At 41.5% G+C, this 24,986-nt stretch overlaps 1 protein-coding gene across 1 annotated transcript in view; it reads left to right on the plus strand.

The window, feature by feature from the left end:
• dcc (DCC netrin 1 receptor) overlaps window positions 1–24,986 on the plus strand; it is a 1,293,953-nt gene that overhangs the window by 830,369 nt on the left and 438,598 nt on the right. The window contains exon 7 of the mRNA XM_043720707.1: window positions 314–434. Coding sequence (XP_043576642.1) covers window positions 314–434 — 121 coding nt within the window. The remainder of the gene's footprint in view (window positions 1–313; window positions 435–24,986) is intronic.

Here is a 24,986-nt window from a genome sequence, read left to right on the forward strand (position 1 = left end):
CACAGAGGGTGGTACGTGTATGGAATGAGTTGCCAGAGGAAGTGATGGAGACTGGTTCAGTTGCAACATTTAAGAGGTATCTGGATGGTATATGAATAGGAATGGTTTGGAGGGATATGGGCTGGGTGCTGGCAGGTGGGACTAGTTTGGGTTGGGATATCTGGTTGGCATGGACAGGTTGGACGGAAGGGTCTGATTCCGTGCTGTACATCTCTATGACACTATGACTCTATTTGGTTTGTTTCTAGAATGCAAAGACTTTGCTGTAACTGTTAAATTATTTTGTATTCTGTCTATTTGTTTTGTATTATAGAGCGGCAGCAACCTCCGGGTACTAGGTCTGGTGAAGTCAGATGAGGGTTTTTACCAGTGTGTGGCAGAGAATGATGTTGGGAATGTGCAGACCTGCGGACAGCTAATCATTCCAGAACCCGGTAAGACAACACAATCCTTGACACTTCCCTGCAATTTTCACTCTTGTTTTTATTTTTCCTTTGTAATGACAAAGTGATAGTTTTGGAGGAAAGAATCATTAATGCTGTTACATTCTGTTGTATCTTGTAACAAGTTCAAAGTAATCGCTCTTTTAGACAACGTTGTAAGTTTCTTTAAATGTATTTCTCAGATCAAGCTGCATGCTGCAGATTTAGACTCGTTATTGCCCACTAGCTGGACAATCACTGCAGTCCAACAGGTCCTTGATTTATGAACATCCAACTTATGAATGCTAGTACTTACAAATGTGATCCCAAACAGGGTGTAATTTTAAAGATCTGAATGTTTCTTGTACTAGCGAGTGGCTCTTTTATATTGTCCTCCATTGTGTTCTGACTTGTTTACAAGTCAACTTGTGAACAGGCTCAAGAACAGAACTCATTCACAACCCAGGGACTGTCCAGAATCATAGAATCCCTACAGCATGGAAACAGGCTCTTCAACCCAACAAGTCCACTCTGGCCCTCTGAAAAGTATCCCACCCAAACCCATTCACCTACATTTACCCCTAACTAACACATCCCTGGACACTACAGGCAATTTAGCATGGCCAATTCACCTAACCTGCACATCTTTGGACTGTGAGGAAACCAGAGGAAACCCACGCAAACACGGGGAGAATGTGTAAACTCCACACAGACAGTCACCCGAGACTGAAATCGAACCTAGGTTGCTGGTGCTGTGAGGCAGCAGTGCTCGTCACTGAGCTACCATGCCACCTCTAATGATTGATGTGGCATCTTAAATGCTTAGATATATTAATATAACTTTACAGTTAGTAACTCTTTACCGATAATACAACACATTAATTCAAACCACAATATTACACAAGTTGTTTGCACAAAGTGTCTAATTTAAGAAAAATGTTCGACTTGAATTCTTTATTTATTGAATTCAGTTAGCAGTGGCACTTCACACAGATTGCTCTGTATATTGATAAAGTCTTGGGCAGTTTGGTCACATTATGGGTTGAGGCTCTCAGATCTTTAATTGGAAAATGGGAGCTTAGATTTGACAAGGATGTTGGGTCGGGGCTTTCAGTGTCAGTGGGTAGGACTGAGGTAGGCTGTAACAAATGAACAGTTATGAGAAGAAATTTGAATCAATATTGTAATATAATTTCTCAGTTTAATTTTTTATCTAAAAGAAGACGCAATACTCTCTTGGTGCTACAAAATATTGCAGTACTCTCTTGGCGCTACAGTTGAAGTGCTCAGCCTACAAGGCATGGTGGCTCAGTGGTTAGCACTGCTGCCTCACTGTACCAAAGGCGGTGTGGAATTTGCACATTCTCCCCGTATCTGCGTGAGTTTCCTCCGGATGCTCTGGTTTCCTCTCGTAATCCAAAGATGTGCAGGTCAGGTGGATTGGCCATGGCAAATTCAAAATTACATGAATAGGGAAGGGCGGGGGGGGCTGCGGGTGGAGGTGTGTGGGTCTGGGTATGATGCTCTTCAGAGAGTCTGTGGAGAATCAATAGGCTGAATGGCCTTCTATGATACACTGAAAATCCCTGCGTTGAGATTTAATTGTATAATTAGTTCAGTGTGGGACCCAGTAACTGGTCTCACAGGGGCTTGCCATGCTTTTGTTGAAGGAGTGGGATAGGGCTGGTGTCCTCAGGTCAGAGGTTCAGGGTGTGCCTGAACACCCAGGCCAGGAGCAGCACTGCTGCTAATGATTTTTGTCCCTGTTGTGGTTCAGAGGCAGGAATGCTGCTGCCATGAGGAGCCCTGACATTGGGGCTAGATCCCAAAAGCCAAGGCTGACAGGATATGAAAGATGTATTGCACATGTTTGAAGGTATCTTCTTTCACCTTTAAACTGAAGCACCATCTACCTGTTAGATGGATGTAACAATCTCATGGGAGTTATCCTCATGTCCTGACCAATATTTATCCCTCAATCAACATCACAGAATCAGATTACCTGGTTGTTATTGTGTTGCTGTTTCTGGGAATTTGGTTTGCTCCAAATGGCTGCTGTGTTTCCAGCATTACAACAGTGGGCAGACATTAAAAGTGCTTTACTAACTGAAAGGGATTTGACAAAGTTTGTGGTTGTCAGAAGTGCTATATAAATGCAAGTCTTCCCTCTTTCTTCCTTAATGCTGGAGCTGGAGGAACTAATCTTTTAAGAAGTTTCAGACTGTGATATTGTTCCTTCAAAATGACACTAAAGTCGGTGGAGTAGTGGACAGTTTGGAAGAATGTTACAGGTTGCAGGGGGACTTGGGTAAACTGCAGAATTTTGCTGAGAGGTGGCAAATGGAGTTCAATGCAGCTAAATGTGAGCTGATACACTTTGGGAAGAATAACAGGAAGGCAGAGTACTGGGTCAATGGAAAGATTCTTGGTAGTGTGGATGTGCAGAGGGATCTTGGAGTCCATGTACATCGATCCCTGAAAGTTGCCACCCAGGTGGATAGTGCTGTTAAGAAGGCAAACAGTGTGTTAGGTTTCATTGGTAGAGGGACTGAGTTCCAGAGCCGCAATATCGTGCTGCAACTAAACAAAACGCTAGTGTGGCTGCACTTGGAATATTGTGTACAGTTCTGGTCGCCATATTTCGGGAAGGATGTGGAAGCATTGGAAAAGATGCTGAGGAGATTTGTCTAGAGGGAAGGTCTTATGAGGAAAGGCTGAGAGACTAGGGTCTGTTCTCATTGGAAAGGAGAAGACTAAGAGAGAATTTGATAGAGGCATACAAGATGATCAGAGGATTAGATAGGATAGACAGTGAAAGTCTAAAATAAAAGCAAATTACTGCGGATGCTGGAATCTGAAACCAAAAGAGAAAATGCTGGAAAATCTCAGCAGGTCTGGCAGCATCTGTAAGAAGAGAAAAGAGCTGACGTTTCGAGTCTAACTGGTAGACAGTGAAAGTCTTTTTCCTAGGATGTTGACATCAGCTTGTACGAGGGGGCATAACTACAAATTGAGGGGTGATAGATTTAAGACAGATGTCAAGGGCAGGTTCTTTACTCAGAGAGTGATAAGGGCATGGAATGCTCTGCGTGCCAATGTAGCTAACTCAGCCAAATTAGGGAGATTTAAACAATCCTTGGATAAGCACATGGATGATGATGGGATAGTGTAGGGGGATTAGCTGAGAATAGTTCACAGGTCAGTGCAGCATTGAGGGCTGAAGGGCCTGTTCTGCGCTGTATTGTTCTATGTTCTAAAAGGCTGCCGATAACCGCTCCCTTTAAATACAGAAGCCATACAGAAGTCAGGTGACGATGGAGCAGCGCTCTGAAAGCATGTTATTTTAAATATATCTGATGGACTACAACCTGGTGTCATGTGACTTCTGACGTTGTCCATCCCAGTCTAACACTGGCACCTCCTCGTCATGGCCCTTTAAATATGTTGCTGAAAATTCACTGCAATTGCTGAGGAGCTTTCTGCATGGAGAATTTGGGTCTCTGTGTTTTGGTAACTGTGGTGATGGGCCTTATTCCCTAAACAGAGAACCTAGAGAATGATTTTCTTTGTCTGTCTGGAAACAAAGAGTCAGATTCAGTACCTTGTAAAGCAACAATAGAACTGGGAATGATTCAGTCCCAATTGTTACTTCAGAAATTTTCAAGAGTTGCCAAGAGCAGCTGACTGTGCAGCTTCCTGCAACAAATTGCCCGCTGGTGGATGGACAGCTTTCAAATCTGAGTACCCTGGGATTCACAAGTCAATGTTGTACTGCCATAAGAGGAGAAGGCACTGAAGCATCTAGCCTGCTGTTTTGTGGTCACTATCCATCTAATTGGAAAGATAGAACTGGGAACCTTCAGATACCTCTGGAAAGGAGACACATTGTGGGGCAAGTGGAACAACATACTTTGCTGAGAGACCTCTGGGCAGGACACACGAAACATGTTGTCATCTGGCAATAATCTTGCTCTAATCTCTTTCTCTCTCACTGTCACAACTTTCCTCAATTCACTCAAAATAATATGAATGTGAATAGCACACACCTTTAATGTTCCTCTTTAATTCTGACTGTGTCATAAGGATATACAGCACGGGAACAGACACTTTGGTTCAACTCGTCCATGCCGAACAGACATCCTAAATAAATCTGTGCTGCTGAATTAGTCTTCCTCCCTGCATCCTCCCTGAATCAGAACTGAATGTCTTATCTTACTTTCTCTACTCTAGGCTATTCTTCATTCTTTCAGTGTCCTGCCCACTGGAATCAGCTGGCTGTTATACGTTAAGCTTTTTGTCACTAAATAATGGCTGAAAACTGTACATGTTATGAATTGAAGGACTGGTTGAGAACACTAATTCTCAGACTGGGCTCCTCGATCATTATTTCCTGATTTATTTTGATTTCTGTGCTACCTGTTTAGAGATTGCTTTTGTCCCACACTGACCATCTAATTAATTCTCTCAACTTCAATAAACACAGAAGGTCATGGATAGAAATTAATAGAGGTGGGAGGAGAAGGAATAGGCATTTCCCAGTCCCTTTGTCAAATTGATCTTTGATTTCCTCTGCTTTTGAAACTTGAGACCAAAATGTTGTTCCATATCTATAGAATTTTTTGCCAAAGTAGCTACTAAAAGCAGGATAACTCAACTATTAAACAGAGAAAGCACAAACCTAGAACATTTAATTCAGTCATTTGGCCTGGTTTCAGGACCATTTTAAAGATTGTTTCTTGGGACATAGGCACTGTTGACAAGGGCAGCATTTGTTGTGCAGCCCTACTTGTGCTTCGGGAAGTGCTGGGGACAAACTGCCTCCTGGAACCATTGTAGTCCATCAAATAAGGGGAATATAGATGGAAACATTGGGATTGAAATGATTTGATTTGATTAATTATTGTCCCATGTACTGAGATACAGTGAAAAGTATTGTTTTGCACGCTAACCAGACAAATCGTACCTTACATAAGTACATCAGGATAGTACAACAGAATGCAAAATATACCTTTGCTGCTACAGAGAAGATGCAGAGAAAGATCAACTCTGATATATGAAAGGTCTGTTCATAACTCTGATAACAGTAGGGAAAAAGCTGTTTTTGAATCTGTTGGCACGTGTTTATAAACTTTTGTATCTTCTGCCCGATGCAAGAGGCTGGAAGACAGTATAACCAGTGTGGGAGGACTCTTCGATTATGTTAGCGGCTTTCCTGAGATAGTGGGAAATGTACATGGAGTCACTGGAAGAAAGGCTGGTTTTCTGATGGACTGGGCTGCATTCAAAACTCTCTGTAATTTCTTGCAGTCTTGGGCAGAGCAGTTGCCATACTAAGCTATGATGCATCTGGATAGAATGCTTACTGTGGTGCATTGATACAAATTGGTAAGAGTCACTGTGGACATGCCGAATTTCCTTAACCTTCTGGGGAAAAAGAGGCATGGGTGTGCTTTCTTGACTTTGATGTTGATGTTGATGTGGGGCAGATCATTGGTGATCTTTACTCCTGGGAACTTGAAGCTCTTGGCCATCTCCACCTCAGCACCTTTGATAAAGACAGGGGAGTGTCCTCCACTCTGTTTCCTGAAGTTGATGACCAGCACCTTCGTTTTGATGACATCGAAGGAGATATTGTTGTCTTTACACCATGCCACTAAGCTCTCTGTCTCTTTTCTGTGCTCTGTCTAGTCATTGTTTGAGATCCATCCCACTACAGTGGTGTGATCAGCAAATTTATAAATGGAGTTAGAGCTGAATTTGACCACAGTCATGAGTTTATAAAGGGTAAAGTAGGGGCTGAGTACACAGCCTTGCGGGGCAACGGTATTGAGGATTATTGGGGAGAAGGTGTTGTGGCTGCTCCTTATTGATTGTGGTCAGTGAGTTAGGGATCCAATTGCAGCAGAGTCCTAGGTCTTAGAGTTTGGAGGTGAAATTATGGTGTTGAAGTCAGTTGAAGCCAGTGTAGGGTCAGATTCAAGAACAGCTTCTTCCCCACTAAAATCAATAATTTGGAGTCTGACATTAGTATCCTTTTTATCCAGATGTTCCACAGGTGAGTGTAGGGTCAGGGAGATGGTGTCTGCTGTGGTCCTGTTGTGACTGCAGGTGAATTGTACTGGATCAAAACAATCTATGGGCAGCATGGTGGCACAGTGGTTAGCACTTTAGCATCACAGCGCCAGAGACCCGGGTTCAATTCCTGCCTCAGGCTGCTCTCTGTGTGGAGTTTGAACATCCTCCCCATATCTGCGTGGGTTTCCTCCGGGTGCTCCGGTTTCCTCCCACAATCCAAAAAATGTGCAGGTTAGGTGAATTGGCCATGCTAAATTGCCCGTAGTGTCAGGTGAAAGGATAAATGTAGGGGAATGGGTCTGGGTGGGTTGCGCTTTGGCGGGTCGGTGTGGACTTGTTGAGCTGAAGGGCCTGTTTCCACACTGTAAATAATCTAATCTAATCTAATCTAAACTGGGAGGCTGAGGCTGATATGTGCCATTACTAACCCCCTCCTGCAGCACTTCATGACTGTCCTGGAGCTGCAGTTACTATACAAATGTTATGAAGATATTTCAGAAACCTCATTGATGCTTCTAATTAGAGGTTTGCACTACATATCCAGCAGCTGCACCATCCAGGAGGATACAGTGGCATTGTGGTAATACCAGTGGAATTGGTAATCTAAAGGCCCTGGCTATGGCTAATAATCTGGTAGAATTTCGGTTCAACTAATAAATAAAAGTGGAATTGAAACCTCGTCTTAGAAATGGTGACCATGAAACTATAATCAATTGTTGTAAAACCCTTCCAGTTCTCTAACGTCCTTCAGGAAAGAAAGCTGCTGTCCTTGCTTTGTCTGGCCTACATGTGATTCCAGACCCATAGTGATGTGTTGACTCTTAACTGCCCTCTGCAATAATGGTCTAGTACGCCATTCTGTTCAAGAGCAATTAGGATTCGGCCACAAATGTTGGCGTTCCCAGTGATGCCAACATCTCATGGAAGAAATAAAAAGAAAATTAAGGTAAAAGAGTGGAAGTAACCCCAAAGAGTCATTAAATTTGGAGGGGTTTTTGAATATCACTCTTTATTATAATGTTGCAGGATCTATATTTCACCACTAGAGGGAAAATTAACATTCCCTCTGCAACTCACTGGAAGCCTCTGGTGGCTGAGTCTGTTTGTTTGAGGAATCACTGTGCGAAAGATATGTTGACAAAATATTATGAAAGAAAATACTTTGGAGTCTGTAAATAGTGTACACTATCAAAAGAGGAAGATAGTCCCTTGGAAGGAATGATTGTTTGCACTGTAGGTAACTGTGCACTGCATGTAAGGCTGATAAAAGATCATCGACCCTGAAGCATTAACTTTGTTTCTCTCCACCGATGTTGCCTGAGCTGCTGAGTTTTCCAGCTGTTTTGATCATTTTCCTTGGGTTTCCAGAATTTGCAGTATCACGCTTTTGTAAAATGTTAGACTGTTACTATCCCTTTCTAAGCTGTAATTACCACTTACTGATTAAGACCCACTTACTGATTATTTGTATTTTGCAGCAAAGTATTCCATATGGACAAATTTTCTTAATTTTATAAATTAAGAGAAACAAATTTTGTTTTATACAGCACCCGAAAAGTGCCTTGGGATGTTTAATGATGTTGAAGGTTCTTTGTAACTACAGGTTTTGTGGTTGTTACTCCAGCCAAGATTGACAGAGCAACAGACCAACAATGTTGATAAGAATAGGCAATGAGGAGTTAATTTAAGAAGCTGTATAGTGTGCAGGTCATGACAGCAAGGGAAGATTGAGGAAAGCAAATAGAGTTTTCAGATTAAAAAAAAACAGAAAAAATTGGAAATGCAAAAAATATCAGTCATCATCCATTAAAGAAGAAGATGGCTTAAATATCAAGAATGCAAATGCTGCCTTTGGCCTCCTGAAAAAGAATAGATTAGAGTAAGTTACCTGTGTATAATCTTGAACTTAAATGATGAAAATCAAGTAAATAAGCTGGATCTGATACAATGCAGTTTCATGGGTTTGAGTCAATGTTGAGGACTCCCAGGCAATTCCCTCCTGACTGTATCCTACCTCTGTGTTACTACCTCTGGATGGTGATGGTGTAGTCTAGGACATATTCTGTTAAGTACAATTCTATGAGTACAACTATGTTGGGCTGATGCTTGACTGTGAGACAGTTCAGCAAATTTTGACACCAGCTCGCAAATGTTATTAAGGAGGACTTTGCAGAGTCGGCAGGATTGACCTTGTCATCATTTCAGTTGCCTAGGTCAATGCCAGGTGGTCTATATATTTCCCTCTTTTGTTTAGCCTTTATAGCAGTTTGATATATCAGAGTGTGTTGGAGGGCCATTTCAGAGTTAACCATATTGCTGTGGGCCTGGAGTCACATGCAGGCCAGATTAGGTGATGGCAAATTAGTGAACCAGGTGTATTTTCAAAACAGTTGACAATGGTTTCACAGTCACCATTAGGCATTTAATTCCATATTCAATTGTGTAACAACAGGGAACTAAAGAGTATTGGATAAACAAATTATTGAAGATGTCAAGGATACTTGGTTCAGGAGTAGTGGTGGATCGTGCAGAGGATTTTTACAGGCAAGGCAGCAGGACAAATAAATCTGGAGAGAAATTAAAGAAGGCAGCATTGTTCTCCTCAGAATGAAAAGACTAGAGGAGGAATAACAGGAGTGATCTAAAATCATGACAACATTGATATAGTGAGGAGAAGGTGTTTCAGCAGAAGAGTTGGTAATAAGAGGTTACAGACTTCAGACTTTTAGCAAAGAAAATAGAAGGGATGACCATTTTCATTTACATGGTCAGTTGTGGTGAATTGCAACTCAGTGTTTAATTGGATGAGGGAAGCAGTCAACATTTACTTTCAAGTGAGAATTAGGCAAATACTTGCAGGGCCATGCAAATGAATAGAGGATGGAAACATATTAAATAATGCTTTCAAAAAACCACCATAGGTGCAAAGTACAAGGGCTTGACTAACATCTATCTGTACTGTCTGATTTTATTAAAAACTCACCCACTGATAGAATATGTTTGCAAAATCACCTCTGTTGTATCAATGCACTGCTCGCTAAGTTTATAAGAGCATGCCTGTGTAGCACACAGATGAGATTTTGCCATTTAGGATAACACATTGTGTGTGCAATTGTAGGATGATTGGGAAACAGAAATTCTGCTCCACTGAATATAACTCAGATTTTCCCAATTTCTAGCTTTTTATTCAAGAGATTTCAAGTTCACTATAATTCCAGAGTAGGTCCCCTGGGCCTTTACAACCTGAAGTATATCCTTTCCTGCCCCAGAATTAATTCAACTGTGGTTTGATCTAGGGATCAGAGCAGAAAGCTTTTAATTTTTAGCCCAGCTACTGAAATATCAAATGTGCTGCCAAATACATTCTGTGTTGTTGACATAGGGTAGACTGAAAAGCTAAGGGCCAGTACAAATTTCTCACAATGAGAAGAATCAATCTCTCTCCTATCCCCAGTTATGAAAAAGCATTAAAATTGTAATCACCATCTCTCAATATAGCATCACCTGCCCCAGCGCTAGATTTCAAAGTCAAACTAGATCAGGCTTTAAAAGATAAATAGGTTTTTACTGATGTGATATGACAAGCCACTCTTTGTATCAGGGAAGATTTTGGGGGTGATGCAGAGGATATATTATCTATATAAATACCAATTTTAAACGAGAGAGAGAGAGAGCTAGGAATTGTGTCCCTTAGATTTGTGTGATGGGATACTCAATCTGTCAATCTAATTGTTTGCTTTAGTAAGCCTTCCGTTGTAGAAATAGAGCAACATCTGGACCTTCAGGTGTTACAAAGAGCTGTCTTCTCTCAAATGTATGAAAAGGTTGAGATTGCATGTAATGAGGTTCTCCTTGAATGTCTAATTAGCACTTGAAATCAGCATTACAACCAGCCTGATCTCAGCCTGTAGAGTACAGGTGTAAGAAAAATGCTTCATGCAGCTTTGGGACTTAACACTGTTTATGTCGAATCCAGCTTAACAGCAACCATATACACTCACAGAGCCTTTAACGGAAACAAATGCTCCAAAATGCTTCACAGGAGCAGTACTGAACAATCTTTAAAATGGAAAATGCTTGATCAAACAGGGAGAATCTTTAAGGAGGAGAGAGAGCTTAAGATGTTGAGGGAGAGAATTGCTGCGCTGGATTAGGCAGCTGATAGCTGGGCTGCCAATGGTAAAATGATTAAAATCGGGACAGCGACAGAGGCCAGAATTAGAGGAGCTCAGAGGTCTCAGAGATTGGGAGAGTTGGACGAGATTGAAAGATATTCCAGAAAAAAAAAGCCATGGAGGGATTTGAAGCAAAAATTAAGGATTTCAAGATTGACACCTGGTGGGCAGGGAGCCAATATATGTCAACCGAACCCATTACAGAGGCTTTCTGCAGGCAGGCAGCGAGTGCACTGTTACCAGGGCAGACTGCACTTTGTCAATGATGATCCTTGTGGATGGTACAGTTAACCATCAACAGCACTGCCAGAAATCACAAAGTTTAATTCGAGCATTCAAATGTAATTTTTTGAATGTTAACATTTGCCAAATCAGAAACCAGATGAAATAGCAATATTGATGGGATAGGGTGACAGCATTGATTGTGAGTTATTAATCATAACAGTAGGTACAAGAAATTAACCTTGTTGAAAATACCAGTGTCTTTAAACCAGTGCCTCACATCATAAGATTTGAAGTACTCAAAGCGGAATAAAAGAAAAAGAAAGCAAGACAAACAGAATATATTCTTGAATGTTTCTTGCTAAGGCCAATTCTCATAGCAAAGATCTCTGTTCATGCTTCCTGCAGTCTATGTGAAAGGACATGGACAGATGGTGGTGAAGTTGGCCATAAAGATGTATTAGCAGAAGCTGCTGACCGTGGTGGGAGGAACATGGCTCCTGCTGGCTGAGCTCTTTGCATAAATGGTAGCCATCCATTCTAAACACAGCATGTACTCCTCACTGCACAGCTGTTCAGGCTTTTACTGCACCCTCTCCCTGCTGGGGATTCTCTATGGCAACCTTAGTAATTTACACCTTACACAAATAAAACGTAAATGTTCTCATATTGGACAGGCCATGGGTGAGGAAATTAAATTCTTGTGACCAGCAAAATATGTTTCTTTAGAAGACGATTACAAGTTTTGAAGAATATCTCTATTTTTAGATATAGTAATTGGTTGACAAAGCATGGGCATTTTGCCTTTGAACAATTACTGTAGTGTAATACGCACTGTCACTGACTTTCTGATGGGGTTAAATGGAGTGAAGATTAGCACTTGATGCATATTACAATGAGTGACCCTAAACAGAAATAGTTTCTAGTTGCCTCAGCTGCCAGATTTTCCTGGAACTTTGTCCATTTACATTTCAGATTTCTAAAGCACAAACTGCACCAAAGCTGCCTCATTAACATCAAAGTACTGCTAATAATGTCAGTGAGTATTTTAGAAACATAAAATTAGTCAGCAGAGTCATTTCAAAATGGTTTAATCTTGCATTTTCTTTTAGAATTATCGGGCAAGAAGCAAATTAAATTTCAATATCTGTCATTGTTGTTCTGGTTTTGGAGCCAACAAATGCATAAATCAAAATAATAAAATGATAACAATGAAAGCAAGAAAAGCTCCCAAATAAGATCCCCATAAATATATGCATTGTATTTTCAAAATTCCTGTTAAACTGTCCTCAATGCAGGCTCACTCCTGTCTTTGTTACTTTAGGCCAGAGTGTCACTCAGGCTCTCAGTGCTTGCCATGGACTTTAATGCTCAATTTTTGCTATGTGAAGGTCTTCCATCTATATGAAGCTTTATTAGGAATCTGCCATGATATTGCCTATTTAAATCTCACTTTGCAGCTGTAACACAATAGGTATTTAGGGCTTTAGTACATAGAGCATAGAGGTTAGAACAGTGCAGCACAGGAATAAGCCCATCGGCCCACCATGTCTGTGCCAAATGTGGTGCCATTACAAACTAATTCGATCTGCCTGTACATGATCTATATCTCTCTATTCCCTGTCTCTTCATGTGTCTATGTAAATGCCTCTTAAGTTTTACTAACGTAACTGCTTCGTCCACCCTCTGTGTAAAAGTATTTCACTCTGCTGAAAACAATCCAAAATGTGTCCTAATAGCTAATGCACTCCAATCCAAGCAACATCCTGCATCCTCTCCAAAGTACCCACATATTTCCTATACAGTAGCAACCAGAACTGTGCACGATAAGACAAAGGAGCAGAATGAGGCCATTCGGCCCATCGAGTCAGCTCCACCAGTTGATCATGGCTGATACGTTTCTCAACCCTAAGTAGTCCAATATCATTATGGAAATCTGTATTGCAGGAGAAACTTCTGGCTGCAAGAACTGCCAGGAACAGAAACTTGGAGATGCAAGGAAAGAACTTTTTGTGACATTATATCCAGTTGCTGTTCTTGAAATGTCTCTCCTCTAACTAACCTACTATTTTTTGACTTTCCTTTTGAGCTGTCTAATAATTTCAAAGAAAGTACTTGCCTTCATTATAATTATGTACAACAACATCACAGAGCAGCTATTTAATAAACAACTTCATGATTTTGATATGCGTAACACAGATTTAAATCACTCAACCTCTATCTCCACTCCCAAAGGCCACTTGCTGTAAATCTGGAAGAAGTACACTGCAGACAGGCTCTAGATGTGATTTCAGCAGTGGCTTCTCCTCAGCGGATTCCATGACGAATTTCCCCAAGCTTATGATCTGCAATTGAAGGGGAAGAAAAATGCAGGATTCTGAGGAAAGTAGAGCAGTTGGAATAGTAGCATGATTTTCATTCAAAGGCTCAGCACAGATATGTAGGATCAAATATCCAGCCTCTTCTTTAGTCTAATTCCACAACTCTTTGATACTGGACCTATCGTTGTTTTAGGCCTTTGAAGGTGAAACCTCCCTCTGATAACAATCACCCCAAGTTAGTTTCCCAGATTGTTCCTTAAGTAGTGGTACTACTTGCCCAGATAAAGTAAGGTGTTGAGTGCAATTATAAAAACAAGCAAAATGATTGTCAGATTGATGCTTAATATTGCCCCATCCCCTAACCATCAGAAAAGGTTCAATCAATGCCTTGAAATCCCTGGTTAAAACTTGTTGAAAGAGGAAAATTCAGCCCTGGGATAGAGTATAACTTTATTTTGCCCACAGCTACTCTCCCCGATAGTTTAAAATCACAAGACCAGGTCAATTAAAATAATTAAGGAAAATACATGTTCACTCTTAGAAGAGCTGCCAAAGTGGTGTTGGATGTTGGCACCCAGGGGTTGGAGGCAGTAACAGCTGGGCCTGGCAATTTGGCCCAGAATCTTGGGCAATTATTGGTGCACTTGGCAGAGTCAGTCGTCCACCAGTGGTCTGTCATTAAATTGCTGATCTTGGCAATATTATCAAATCAAGCCCATTAATTTAGAAACTCTCTTTCCTGTATCAATGGTCTGAGCAATGTTTGATACTGGGGGACTCATAAGCATTCCAGATGAAGAACCATTAGAATAGAATCCCTGTAGTGTAGAAACAGCCCAACAAGTCTATACCGACCCTCTGAAGAGTAACCCACCCAGTTCCATCCCCCCTACCCTATTACTCTACATTTATCCCTGACTAATGCATCTAACCTACACATCCCTGAACACTATGGGCAATTTAGCATGACCAATTCACCTAACCAGCACATCTTTCAATTGTGAGAGGAAACAGGAGCACCTGGTGGAAACCCACACGGACACAGGCAGAATGTGCAAACTCCACACAGACAGCTGCCCAAAGTGACTCCATTGCTTACCTTACATTATAAAAGGCATCCCCACACCCCACTCCCAGCCTCTGCTATGCCAGATGTTTGTAAACCATTCTTCAGGATCTACAAATTTCTGGGTCAAATTATGGAATTTGAATTGAAATGATCAAAGAATTTAGAGGGAAGGAAGGTGCTCTAAGTATTAGCATTGTCCTTTAAGACATTAATAGCTATTATGTTAATAGAGTGATACCACATGATACCAGTTCTCATGTAGCTGAACCTGACAAAAATTCTGATGAAGTCCTGCAATAGTCCACCTTGTGAACAGTATAAATAGCCTCTAGATATTTATTACTTTATAACAGAATGAACACAGAACAAAGAACAATACACGACAGGAACAGACCCTTCAGCCCACCAAAACTGTGCCGACATATGACGCCTTTCTAAATTAAAAACCTTTTGCCTCTACACAGTCTGTATCCCTCCATTCCCTGCCTATTCATTTATCTGTCAAGATACTTCTTAAACATTGCTTCTGTATCCACCTCCACCACCTCTTCTGGCAGCACATTCCAGGTACTTAGCACCCTCTGTGTAAAACTCTTGCCTGTCACATCTCCTTTCAACTTAATCCTTTTACCTTAAACCTATGTCCCCAGTAATTGACGATTCTAGCATGTGAAAAAGACTCCAACTATCTATCTATGTCTCTCATAATTTTGTAATTTTGTTCATGGTATACGTGGCACATGGCACACATTCAAGAAGATGATAGAGAGGGTTCACAATAAAAATGTTCATACAAAGCAAAAGTAAAATGGCAAGACTCCCAAATCTGTTACAACCCGCATAGCAGAAGCGTGCAGGGTAGTTTAAGCTGAAAAAGGAGAATTGACTCCAGGTACAGAGAGCAGAGAGTCTGCAGAAGTATGAGGGGTGGATTAGAAATGAAATTGAGAAAGTAAAAGGAGACATGAAAAGATATTAGCAGATAAAATTAAAGAAAATGGCAAGGTGTTTTATAAATACAGAGCTGAAAATGTGTTGCTGGAAAAGCGCAGCAGGTCAGGCAGCATCCAGGGAACAGGAGAATCGACGTTTCGGGCATAAGCCCTTCTTCAGGAATGAGGAAAGTGTGTCCAGCAGGCTAAGATAAAAGGTAGGGAGGATCCTAGGCGGAAGATGAGGCTGTCTTCCTCCAACCGTCGTGTTGTTGTGGTCTGGTGATGGAGGAGTCCAAAGACCTGCATATCCTTGGTGGAGTGGGAGGGGGAGTTGAAGTGTTGGGCCACAGGGTGGTTGGGTTGGTTGGTCCGGGTGTTCCCGAGGTGTTCTCTGAAACGCTCCGCAAGTAGCCGGCCTGTCTCCCCAATATAGAGGAGGCCACATCGGGTGCAGAGGATGCCACATCTGTACCTGGAGTCAATTCTCCTTTTTCAGCTTAAACTACCCTGCACGCTTCTGCTATGCGGGTTGTAAATACATAGGAACAAAGGAAATAGGAGCAGGAATAGCCCAATGAGGAAGAATATAATTAAAGAAAAAGTAGGGTTTGATAAGAGATCAAAACCTGTATGTGAAGGCAAAAGATATAGGCTTGATTCTTAGTGAATAAATTAAAATGAGAGGGACAATCCCGATATTAGAGTTAAAAAAAAAACAGTGTGAAGTATTGGAAGGGATAAACATTGTAACGGTAGGGTGGTATGGTAGTTCAGTGGTTTGCACTGCTACCTTACAGTGCCAGGGACCCAGGTTCAATTCCAGCCTCAGACAACTGTGTGTATGGATTCTGTACGTTCTCCCTGTGTCTGTATGGGTTTCTTCCGGGTGCTCCAAATTTCTCCTACAAAGATGTGCAGGTTAGATGGATTAGCCATGCTAAATTGCCCAATAGTGTCCAAAGATATACAGGCTTTCTGGGTTAACCATGGAAAATGTAGGGATAGGATAGATGTGGACCTGATGGGCCGAATGACTTGCTTCCACATTGTAGGGATGATATGGAATTAGCATCTTTGAAACTGGATAAATCAGGATATGAGGATGGAATGTATAAATAAAGTAAAAGCAAAATGCTGTGGAAGTTGGAGATCTGTAATAAAATTGGAAAATGCTAGAGAAACTCAATAGGTCTGGCAGCATCTGGATAGAGAGAAACAGAGATAACATTGGAAGTCCAAAGACTTTTCTTCAGAGCTGAAGAAATGTTAACTGTGTTTCTCTCTGTACAAATATTGCTAGACCTGCTAAATTTCTCAGAAAAAGTGAGGACTGCAGAGGCTGGAGATCCGAGTCAAAAAGTGTGGCACTGGAAATGCACAGCAAGTCGGGTACCAGCTGAGGGACGGAGAGTCGATGTTTTGGATCTAAGTCCCCAACACTTTCTGAAACGTATCCCTGATTGCTATATGAGGAAAAGGAAGGGAGGCAAATAACGTGTTCAAGAAGCCATACAGGATTATTTTCCTATATCCTACACTTTTGCTAAAGTGCATTGACCATCAGTTAGATCACCAGACGGCTACCTAGAGTTCTGGTCATGACATTACAGGAAGAATGTTACCATTCATAGACAGTACAGGTGAGATTTATGAGAATGTTGTTTTGAATGGAAACTTTCATCTAAAAGGAAAGATTGGATAGATTGGGGTTATTTCCTTGGAACGGTGAAGTCTGACAGGGAATTTAACAAAGTATAAAGAGCAGGAGTTGGCCATTTAGCTCCATTAAGCCTGCTCCATCATTCAGTAAGATCACAATGATCTGGTTGTGGTTTCAGCTACAGTTTCCTGCCTGCCGTCTTATCACTCTTGACTCCCTTGTTTATCAATATCTGTGTAACACAGCCTTGAATAAATTCTGTGACCCAGCCTCCATTACTTTCTGTGGAAGATAATGCCACAGACTAATGACCCTCTGAGAAAACAAGCATTCTCAATTGATTGTGGTGCATTTTATGAGAGGCCTCGATAGAGTAGAGTAAAACGATTGCTTCTCATAGCAGGGAGATCAATAATGGTAGGATAAATTTAAAGAAATTGATAGAAGGGTAAAGGGGAATTGAGGAATTGTCTAACCACCAAAAGCATGCTGGAGATCTGGAACTCAATTGAGTGTTCAAAGCAGAAATGCTCAGTGTATTTTAAAATGCTTAGATAGGTATTTGTCGTACCAGAACCTAATAGGCTTTGCCCAAAAGCTTGAAAGTGGAATTAAACCAGACAGTTCTTTATGATATGCTGCAGACTCAATAATTCTATGACCCTAGTGATTCAATGCATGAGGAGTCACAGTATATCTCAAGAAAAACACAAGTCAACTTTTTTATATAATCACTGTGAAGTTTTTATTGATGTATAGACATTTTGAACCTTCAGCAGTAGTAACTTCTTGTTAAAATTGTCCATTTGTAACATCATAAGTACCAGGTGGTGAGCTTGAAAGATATTTTGCAGTCAACAGATACAATACACAGATAATTCAATTCATGTTAATTACATAATTATGCACTTGTTGGCAAATCTAAGTACTTATAAGGCATACACTTAATCAAAGTAGACTGTAATAAAGTCTCTTGGATGCAGTAGGATCAGTTAGTCATAATGGAAATGTGAAAGATGACTTCAGGGCTGAGAAAGGGTCATTCAGTATATTGAAGCTCATTTCTCTTATTCATTAACTCAGCTTTAATGGCATCTGATTGTATTTTGACCTGCTGAGTTTCTCTGACAGTTTGTCTTTCTTATTTCTTATGTTCTGCATAAATTGTGTCTATTCAGCTGGTGTGGCTTAAAACTTTCTATTGTTTCCTATATCAGTTAGAAATTACAAGTTGTCCAAATGGATTATCATCTGCAAACCTTCTCACATTGGGAAATATTTCCTGGGCCATTTGCCACCTTCTATGGGATGGCAAACTGGAAGGGGCTGCCAATTTAAGACTGAGAAGATGCGGAATTTCTTCTCTCAGCGTGTTGGAGGTCTTTGGAACTCCTTGCCACAGAAAGCTGTGGGGCAGAGTCCTTATGTTCATTTAAGACTGCGATAGATAGACTCTTGAACAGTAGGGAATCAAGGGTCATGGGCAAAGGGCAGGAAGTGGACATGAGGAATGTCGGATCAGCCATGATCTTATTGATTTGTGGAGCAGGTTGAAGGGCCAAATGGCCTACTCCAGTTTCTATTTCTTATGGTTTTATAAATATGGAACTGGATTATATATATTTTCTAATCGCCCTGTTCAGTGATGTTGTTATACACTGGAGTAGGTGGGATTTGATTCTGGGCCTCCTGGCTCAGAGATAGGAATATTGCCACTGCATCACAAGAGTGTTATGATGAAGATGGGCTGCTTGCACCCCAGTGTAAATGCCAGGGTTAACCTGCTTTCCCGTGACCGGTGCACCTTGCTGTAATTTTACACCAAAGGGACGGTAAATTATTAGGAGGCAAGAATTTGTTTGCCGGAAGGATGTCTCACCTTATAGAACTGCTGGCCAATTGGAAACCGGCAGCTCTACAGTGACAACAGCACTACCAAGAGTGGCTGTCATTATTGATGATGCAGGCAGCCTGGGGGATGGGTAACTGTGAATGTCCTGAAACCAATTAAGTCTGAGATCTCTCTGTGGCTGGCTGGTTGGGAGGATAGGAGGCATGTTGAATAGGGCAGTGGGGGAAGATGGACATGGAGAGGAACTGCCATGGCTGATGGGGGCTCTGATTATGAGCCATGGCCTGGAAAGCAGCTCGCTCCAATCATGGACTTACAATAATCAGGGTCAAACCTGTTGGCACAGGGCAATCATACCAAGTTTAAGTGGACAATAACTGACACTTGCATGGCTCTACTAGGCCATGAGAACACACTCCAGGCAATGGTTCCATTAGTAGTTCAAAGTTGTACGGGTCAGGAGGGATGGTAGGGAACCATATCCATCCAACTGTTCTCCAGTCTGTGGGTGGCCAGTGAAATCCAGCCCATCACTCTCTGTCCTCCTCTTCCTCCCTCAGGATCTTTTTGCTTCTATTTCTCTTTCTCTGGCCTCCTCTGCTTCTCTGTCTATCACTACAATGATATCACTATCACTAATGATGGTACATCCATCATTACAAAATGTTTATTGGACACCAGGAAAACTTCAAACAAAAACAGAAAGTGTATGAGAATGTCAGCATTTCTGGCAGCAGCACCTGGAGAGAGGGAAACAGAGCTAAGGGTTCGAGTCCAGTGCCCCTTCACCAGAACAGGAAAATTGCTCTGCTTTGTTTTACATAATGCAAATCAAATCTTTCATATGGACCTTTTCTGTTATAATATGAAAGGGTTGCCGCAGAGATGCGAATTGAACATTACAAAATTAAAATTAATCAATTTTTTGCCAGTTTTTGTTTGTCTTAATGATTATGAAACCAAGATGAGTTGGGATACAGATCAGCCATGATCTGACAGAATGGTGGAAAGGGCTTGACAGGCTGAGTAGACTGGAATCCTATTTCTGAGGGGGGCAGATGTGGGCTCATTTTGAGCAGCTTATTAGAAAAGATGTGAAGGCATTAGACAGGTTGCAAAAAAGATTCATGATAATTGTTCCAGGGATGTGGAACCTCTCTTACATATGGAAAAAGTGCTTGAGATTATGGTATGTAGGACTGTTCTTCCATGGACGGGGTGTCCAGACCCAGTCAAAAGGGAAACATGGTTCCATTTGCTAAGAGCATCCAGAACAAGAGGGGCAGATTTAAAAAGTAATTGGTCGAAGAAGCAATGAGAACATGAAGAGAAAAATCTTCATGCCCTGAATGGTTATGATTTGGAATGCACAGGCTTTGAATGGGATGGAGACAGGCTTCACTGATACTTTCAAGAGAGAATTTCCTGAAAAGTAAAAATGTAGAAAATTATGGGGAGAAGGTCAGGAATGGCAATGCAGGATGTTCTGCTATAACGCACATTTCAACAGCGCGAATTGGCCATAATGCATTTGATGAATTGTGGACATTGATTGGATAACAAACTTTCTATCGAACGGGTATAGCAATTTTCTATTAGCAATTTTCGACAGCGCGGTTTTCCATGGCATAATTTTCGATCGCACGGGTTTGCAGAGGAACACAACTGTTGCATTACAGCAGAATGACCTTTAGAAGAAATGTTCTTTTGCAGACGTTTTGCAGGTGGGTTGAATTGCCTCCTGCAGTGCTGTAAGAATCCTGTGATTCTAATTCTGACCTTCAGCCTTTGGGATTTGTGCTAGCTGCAGGTAAGACCCAGTCACACTCATCCAACTTTTTCCCATAGCCTTGCATTCCTTTCTCTTTTTGGAGAATTATCCAATTCTCTCCAGGAAACCACAATGAAAGCAATCTCCACACTCCCAGGTGGCATGTTCCAGATCCTAACCAAATCGTACAGAACAGACTCTCACCTGCAAGCAGTCTGAGGAAATGTTGCACTTTTGAACGTGCCATCTGCTTGCTCTGCTAGTTCAGATGGATGCTAACAATTCCTGGAACTGTTTGAATGAAAACAGGGGCTTCCCTCAATAATAAGTTTAAAAAAAACAGAAGAAGCTGGAAATACACCATTGACATAGAGTAAAACAGCATTAACACGATGGGTTTGTTAATCTTTTATCAAGAACTGGGGGCTGCCAGAGTTGAAAAGCTTTCAATGCAAATGCAGGGCCAAAGAAAAGTGGGTTGGATGGTGGAGAAGAAAGGTTAGATATTCTTACCCCAATCGACATGGGTAATCTGTCATCCATTGCAATTCTGTTTCTGGGACATTGCAGCGAGCAAATTGACTCTTGCAGTGAAAACATTTGAACAGAACTCACTGTGGGCATTTATCAGTTAAAACATCCCAAAAGGAATGGATCAGTTGCCTGAGTTATCCTCCAGGTTGAAACTTTATTGCTGGAACAGCACAGCAGGTCAGGCAGCATCCAGGGAACAGGAGATTCGACGTTTCGGGCACAGGCCCTTCTTTCCTGAAGAAGGGCCTGTGCCCGAAACGTCGAATCTCCTGTTCCCTGGATGCTGCCTGACCTGCTGTGCTGTTCCAGCAATAAAGTTTCAACTTTGATCTCCAGCATCTGCAGACCTCACTTTCTCCTCTGAGTTATCCTCCACCCAATTGTACTATGCAGTGACCCCAAGAATAAAAAGGACTGTGAAGTGACAGCCAGTTGTTTGTATCCTGCCTGAGATTTTCACCATTTTTTTTTATTATTTGCTGGGGCTTTTGATAGATATATGAAAAAAAAGGTCACCACCATCTTTCAAAATCTTCTTGAAGATGCAATGCATAAATTGTCAGGTAGTCACAGCTGACTAGCAATATATTGCTTCATTTTCATGTGATGCAGTCAACAGGTGGGGAAAAAATTGCTAAGACCACCTGCAACTCAAACTCAGCTTTTCCTACCAGAGGCATCCTTTATGTTTTGACAGTGCATTGCAAAATTTCCGCCCATTCCTTATCGGAATTGTTAATTTTCCAACATTTTCCACTGGGAAGAAAGTGTTTGAAAATGGAACATCATGTTGTATATTTCAGATCGGATTCTCATCAAAATAGTTCTGTGGGTGCGTGACAGTTTCCCTGAATGCTGAATCTGTCCTGCTTATACCATAATTCACCCATGTGGAGCAGCAACACATTTGTGTTTTGGAAATATTTTGGTTTCTGATATTTTGCACGATCAGCAGAAGGTTTATAAATGGGCCAGCAATTCCAAAACCTGTACAGTTAGATCGAAGTTTTAGTCTGTCAGCTGGCACAACAAAATGATGGTTTGATTGCAGTCAAAGGTAGTTGCCTCTATCTACAAAAGTGTGCAGCCACATTACAATACTATTCTGAAGTCAGCAATGTATTATGAATGGGATATCAAATAGTCTGAAAGTAAGGATGAAGCGAGGAGCTTTGCTTCCCTGTCTGGCTAAAATTGGCAACAATTACATTCAGACTTTACAATCTTCTTCCACACATTAAAGATTGGTAAGAAGCTTTCAATTGATAACTACTTAAATTGATACCATAATGTAGACAATTTACAAGCAAGGAGATCCTTTAATAAGATCAAAACCTGTGTGCTCAAACATTGACAGTCTTTTTGAACAATTGTTGAATTTTATATTTGAGAGGAAAGCCTTTTTTACATAGTAAAAGATCAAAATAAAAATGTATAAGAGGACCCGATGGTCCCCAGGGGAAATGTGTACACTTCTTTCGCAATGCAAATGTCTTATCACTGTTTGACAGAATAGATTGGGTTGTCTCCACGGAAATATCTTTTGTTCAATTTGCAATCGAGTTTGCTTTATTTAAACATTAATTATTTAGAGGTGCGATGCAGAGATAATCCTTTAATGAAATTCTCCTGTAGCTCGCGATGAAACTGGCAGACTGCCATCTCTTCCTAACCATTTCCATCTCATTTCATTGCCATCACATCCCCTCCCCCCTGGCCACCCATACAGCATGATCAAACTAAACTGGGATTGTGATTATTTTGTTTTTAACATTTGTAGAATATGTTCAGGATATTTTACTTTTATAATATTGATATTGTCATCCTTATTTAAGCAAAACAATCTGGGGTGCTGTTCTCTTGGTTTTTCCTCTTTGTCATGTGTGGGCGATCTGTTTTAGTTTGCATCCTCTTTTGTGTTTTTTTTGACTGGCCAACTAACCTAATGGGAGGAACTTATGGGCAGCTTGTCCAGGAGCTTTTGGGGTTGCCACCCAGCTTAGAGGTAACACCTCTAAATGGCAGAGCAGACTTGATGGGCCGAATGGCCTGACTTTACTCCTGTGTCTCATCTCTAACACTGTTGGTTCCGGTCAGAAGTCACGTGACACCAGGTTATAGTCCAACAGGTTTATTTGAAATCACAAGCTTTCAGAGCACTGCTCCTTCGTCAGGTGTCATATGACTTCTGACCTTGTTGATCCCAGTCCAACAACGGCACCGTCACATCACTGTTGGTTCTTACAGAGGAGTCCTCCCTCCAACACGATATATCTTTTAGAGTCATAGAGATGTACAGCACTGAAACAGACCCTTCGGTCCAACCCATCCATGCTGACCAGATATCCAATCCAATCCAATCTAGTCCCACTTGCTGGCACTTGGCCCATATCCCTCCAAACCCTTCCTATTCATATACCCATCCAAATGCCTCTTAAATGTTGCAATTGTACCAGCCTCCATCACCTCCTCTGGCAGCTCATTCCATACACATACCACCCTCTGTGTGAAAAAAATGCCCTTTAGGTCTCTTTTATCTCTTTCCCCTCTCACCCTAAACCTATTCCCTCTAGTTCTGGAATCCCCCACCCCGGGGAAAAGACTTTATCTATTTATCGTATCCATGCCCCTCATAATTTTATAAACCTCTATAAGGTCATCCCTCAGCCTCCAACGCTCCAGGGAAAAAAGCCCCAGCTCAAATCCTCCAACCCTGGCAACATCCACAGGAGACATTTCTGGCTGTAACAGCTACCCCTTTGTTGAAGTATTTTCTGTGTTGGAGGTGATTTCCTCGAATTCCAGGAGCAGCAATTATTGTTTCATCTGAGGTATATCTTTTGTTATTTCTCATGGCATGTCAGCATCTCTGGTTAGGCCAGCATTTCTTGCCCATCCTTAATTGTCCTTGAGAGAATGGTGGTGTGCTATTTTTAAATTAGATTCCCTATAGTGTGGAAACAGGCCCTTCAGCCCAATACGTCCACATCAACCTTCTAAAGACTAACCCACCCAGATCCATTCCCTCTGATGAATGCACCTAACACTATGGGCAATTTAGCATGGCCAATTCACCTGGCCTGCATATCTTTTGATTGCGGGAGGAAACCAGAGCACCCAGAGGAAACCCACACAGACACAAAGAGAACGTGCAAACTCCACACAGATAGTCATCCAAGGCTGGAATCGAACCTGGGTCCCTGGCATTGTGAGGTAGCAGCGCTAACCACTGAGCCACCATGCTGTAATCTGTATGGTGTAGGTACACTCACAGTGCTGTTGGGGAGGGAGTTCCTTGATTTCATCCTAGCGATAGTGAAGGAACAGTCAGACAGTTCTGACATGGGATAGTATGTGTCTTGATGGGGAACTTATATCTGGACATATTCCCATCCATCCTCTGTGTTTTTACATGGTATAGCTCACAGGTTTGGAAGGCCTGAACAATTTGTTGCTATGTGAATTGTAGATGGTACACATTGCTGCTACTGTGTGTTGGAGGAGATGGGAGTAAATATTTTTTGGTAGTGGATGGGGATGCCAATGAAGCAGGATGGTTTCTTCTGTGGGGTGTCAAGCATATCGAGTAATGCTGGAGGTTCACTATTCCAGGCAAGTGGAGAGTATTTCATCACATCCTGACTGATAGACTAACTCTGCGGAGTGGGGACATGAGTCTCAGTCTCTGATCAATTGCTGTAGCCACTGTATGCATATGGTCCATTTCAGTTTCAGATCAGTTTCAGATCAATAAAATCATTGCCCTACACCTGATACTGGTCTAATAATCAATTGTTCATCAGTGATTGATCAACTCTGTGGACAGTTAATTTAAAACTGCAAACATATTATAAATCATGCAACAGATATTACAGCAACAAAACCAGATTTATGTGTTTGCAGCTGAAAACTAAATGACAGGCAGTCACAACATTGTATATACTCAGTAC

Source organism: Chiloscyllium plagiosum, chromosome 1, assembly GCF_004010195.1.
Source record: "Chiloscyllium plagiosum isolate BGI_BamShark_2017 chromosome 1, ASM401019v2, whole genome shotgun sequence".
NCBI lineage: Eukaryota > Metazoa > Chordata > Chondrichthyes > Orectolobiformes > Hemiscylliidae > Chiloscyllium > Chiloscyllium plagiosum.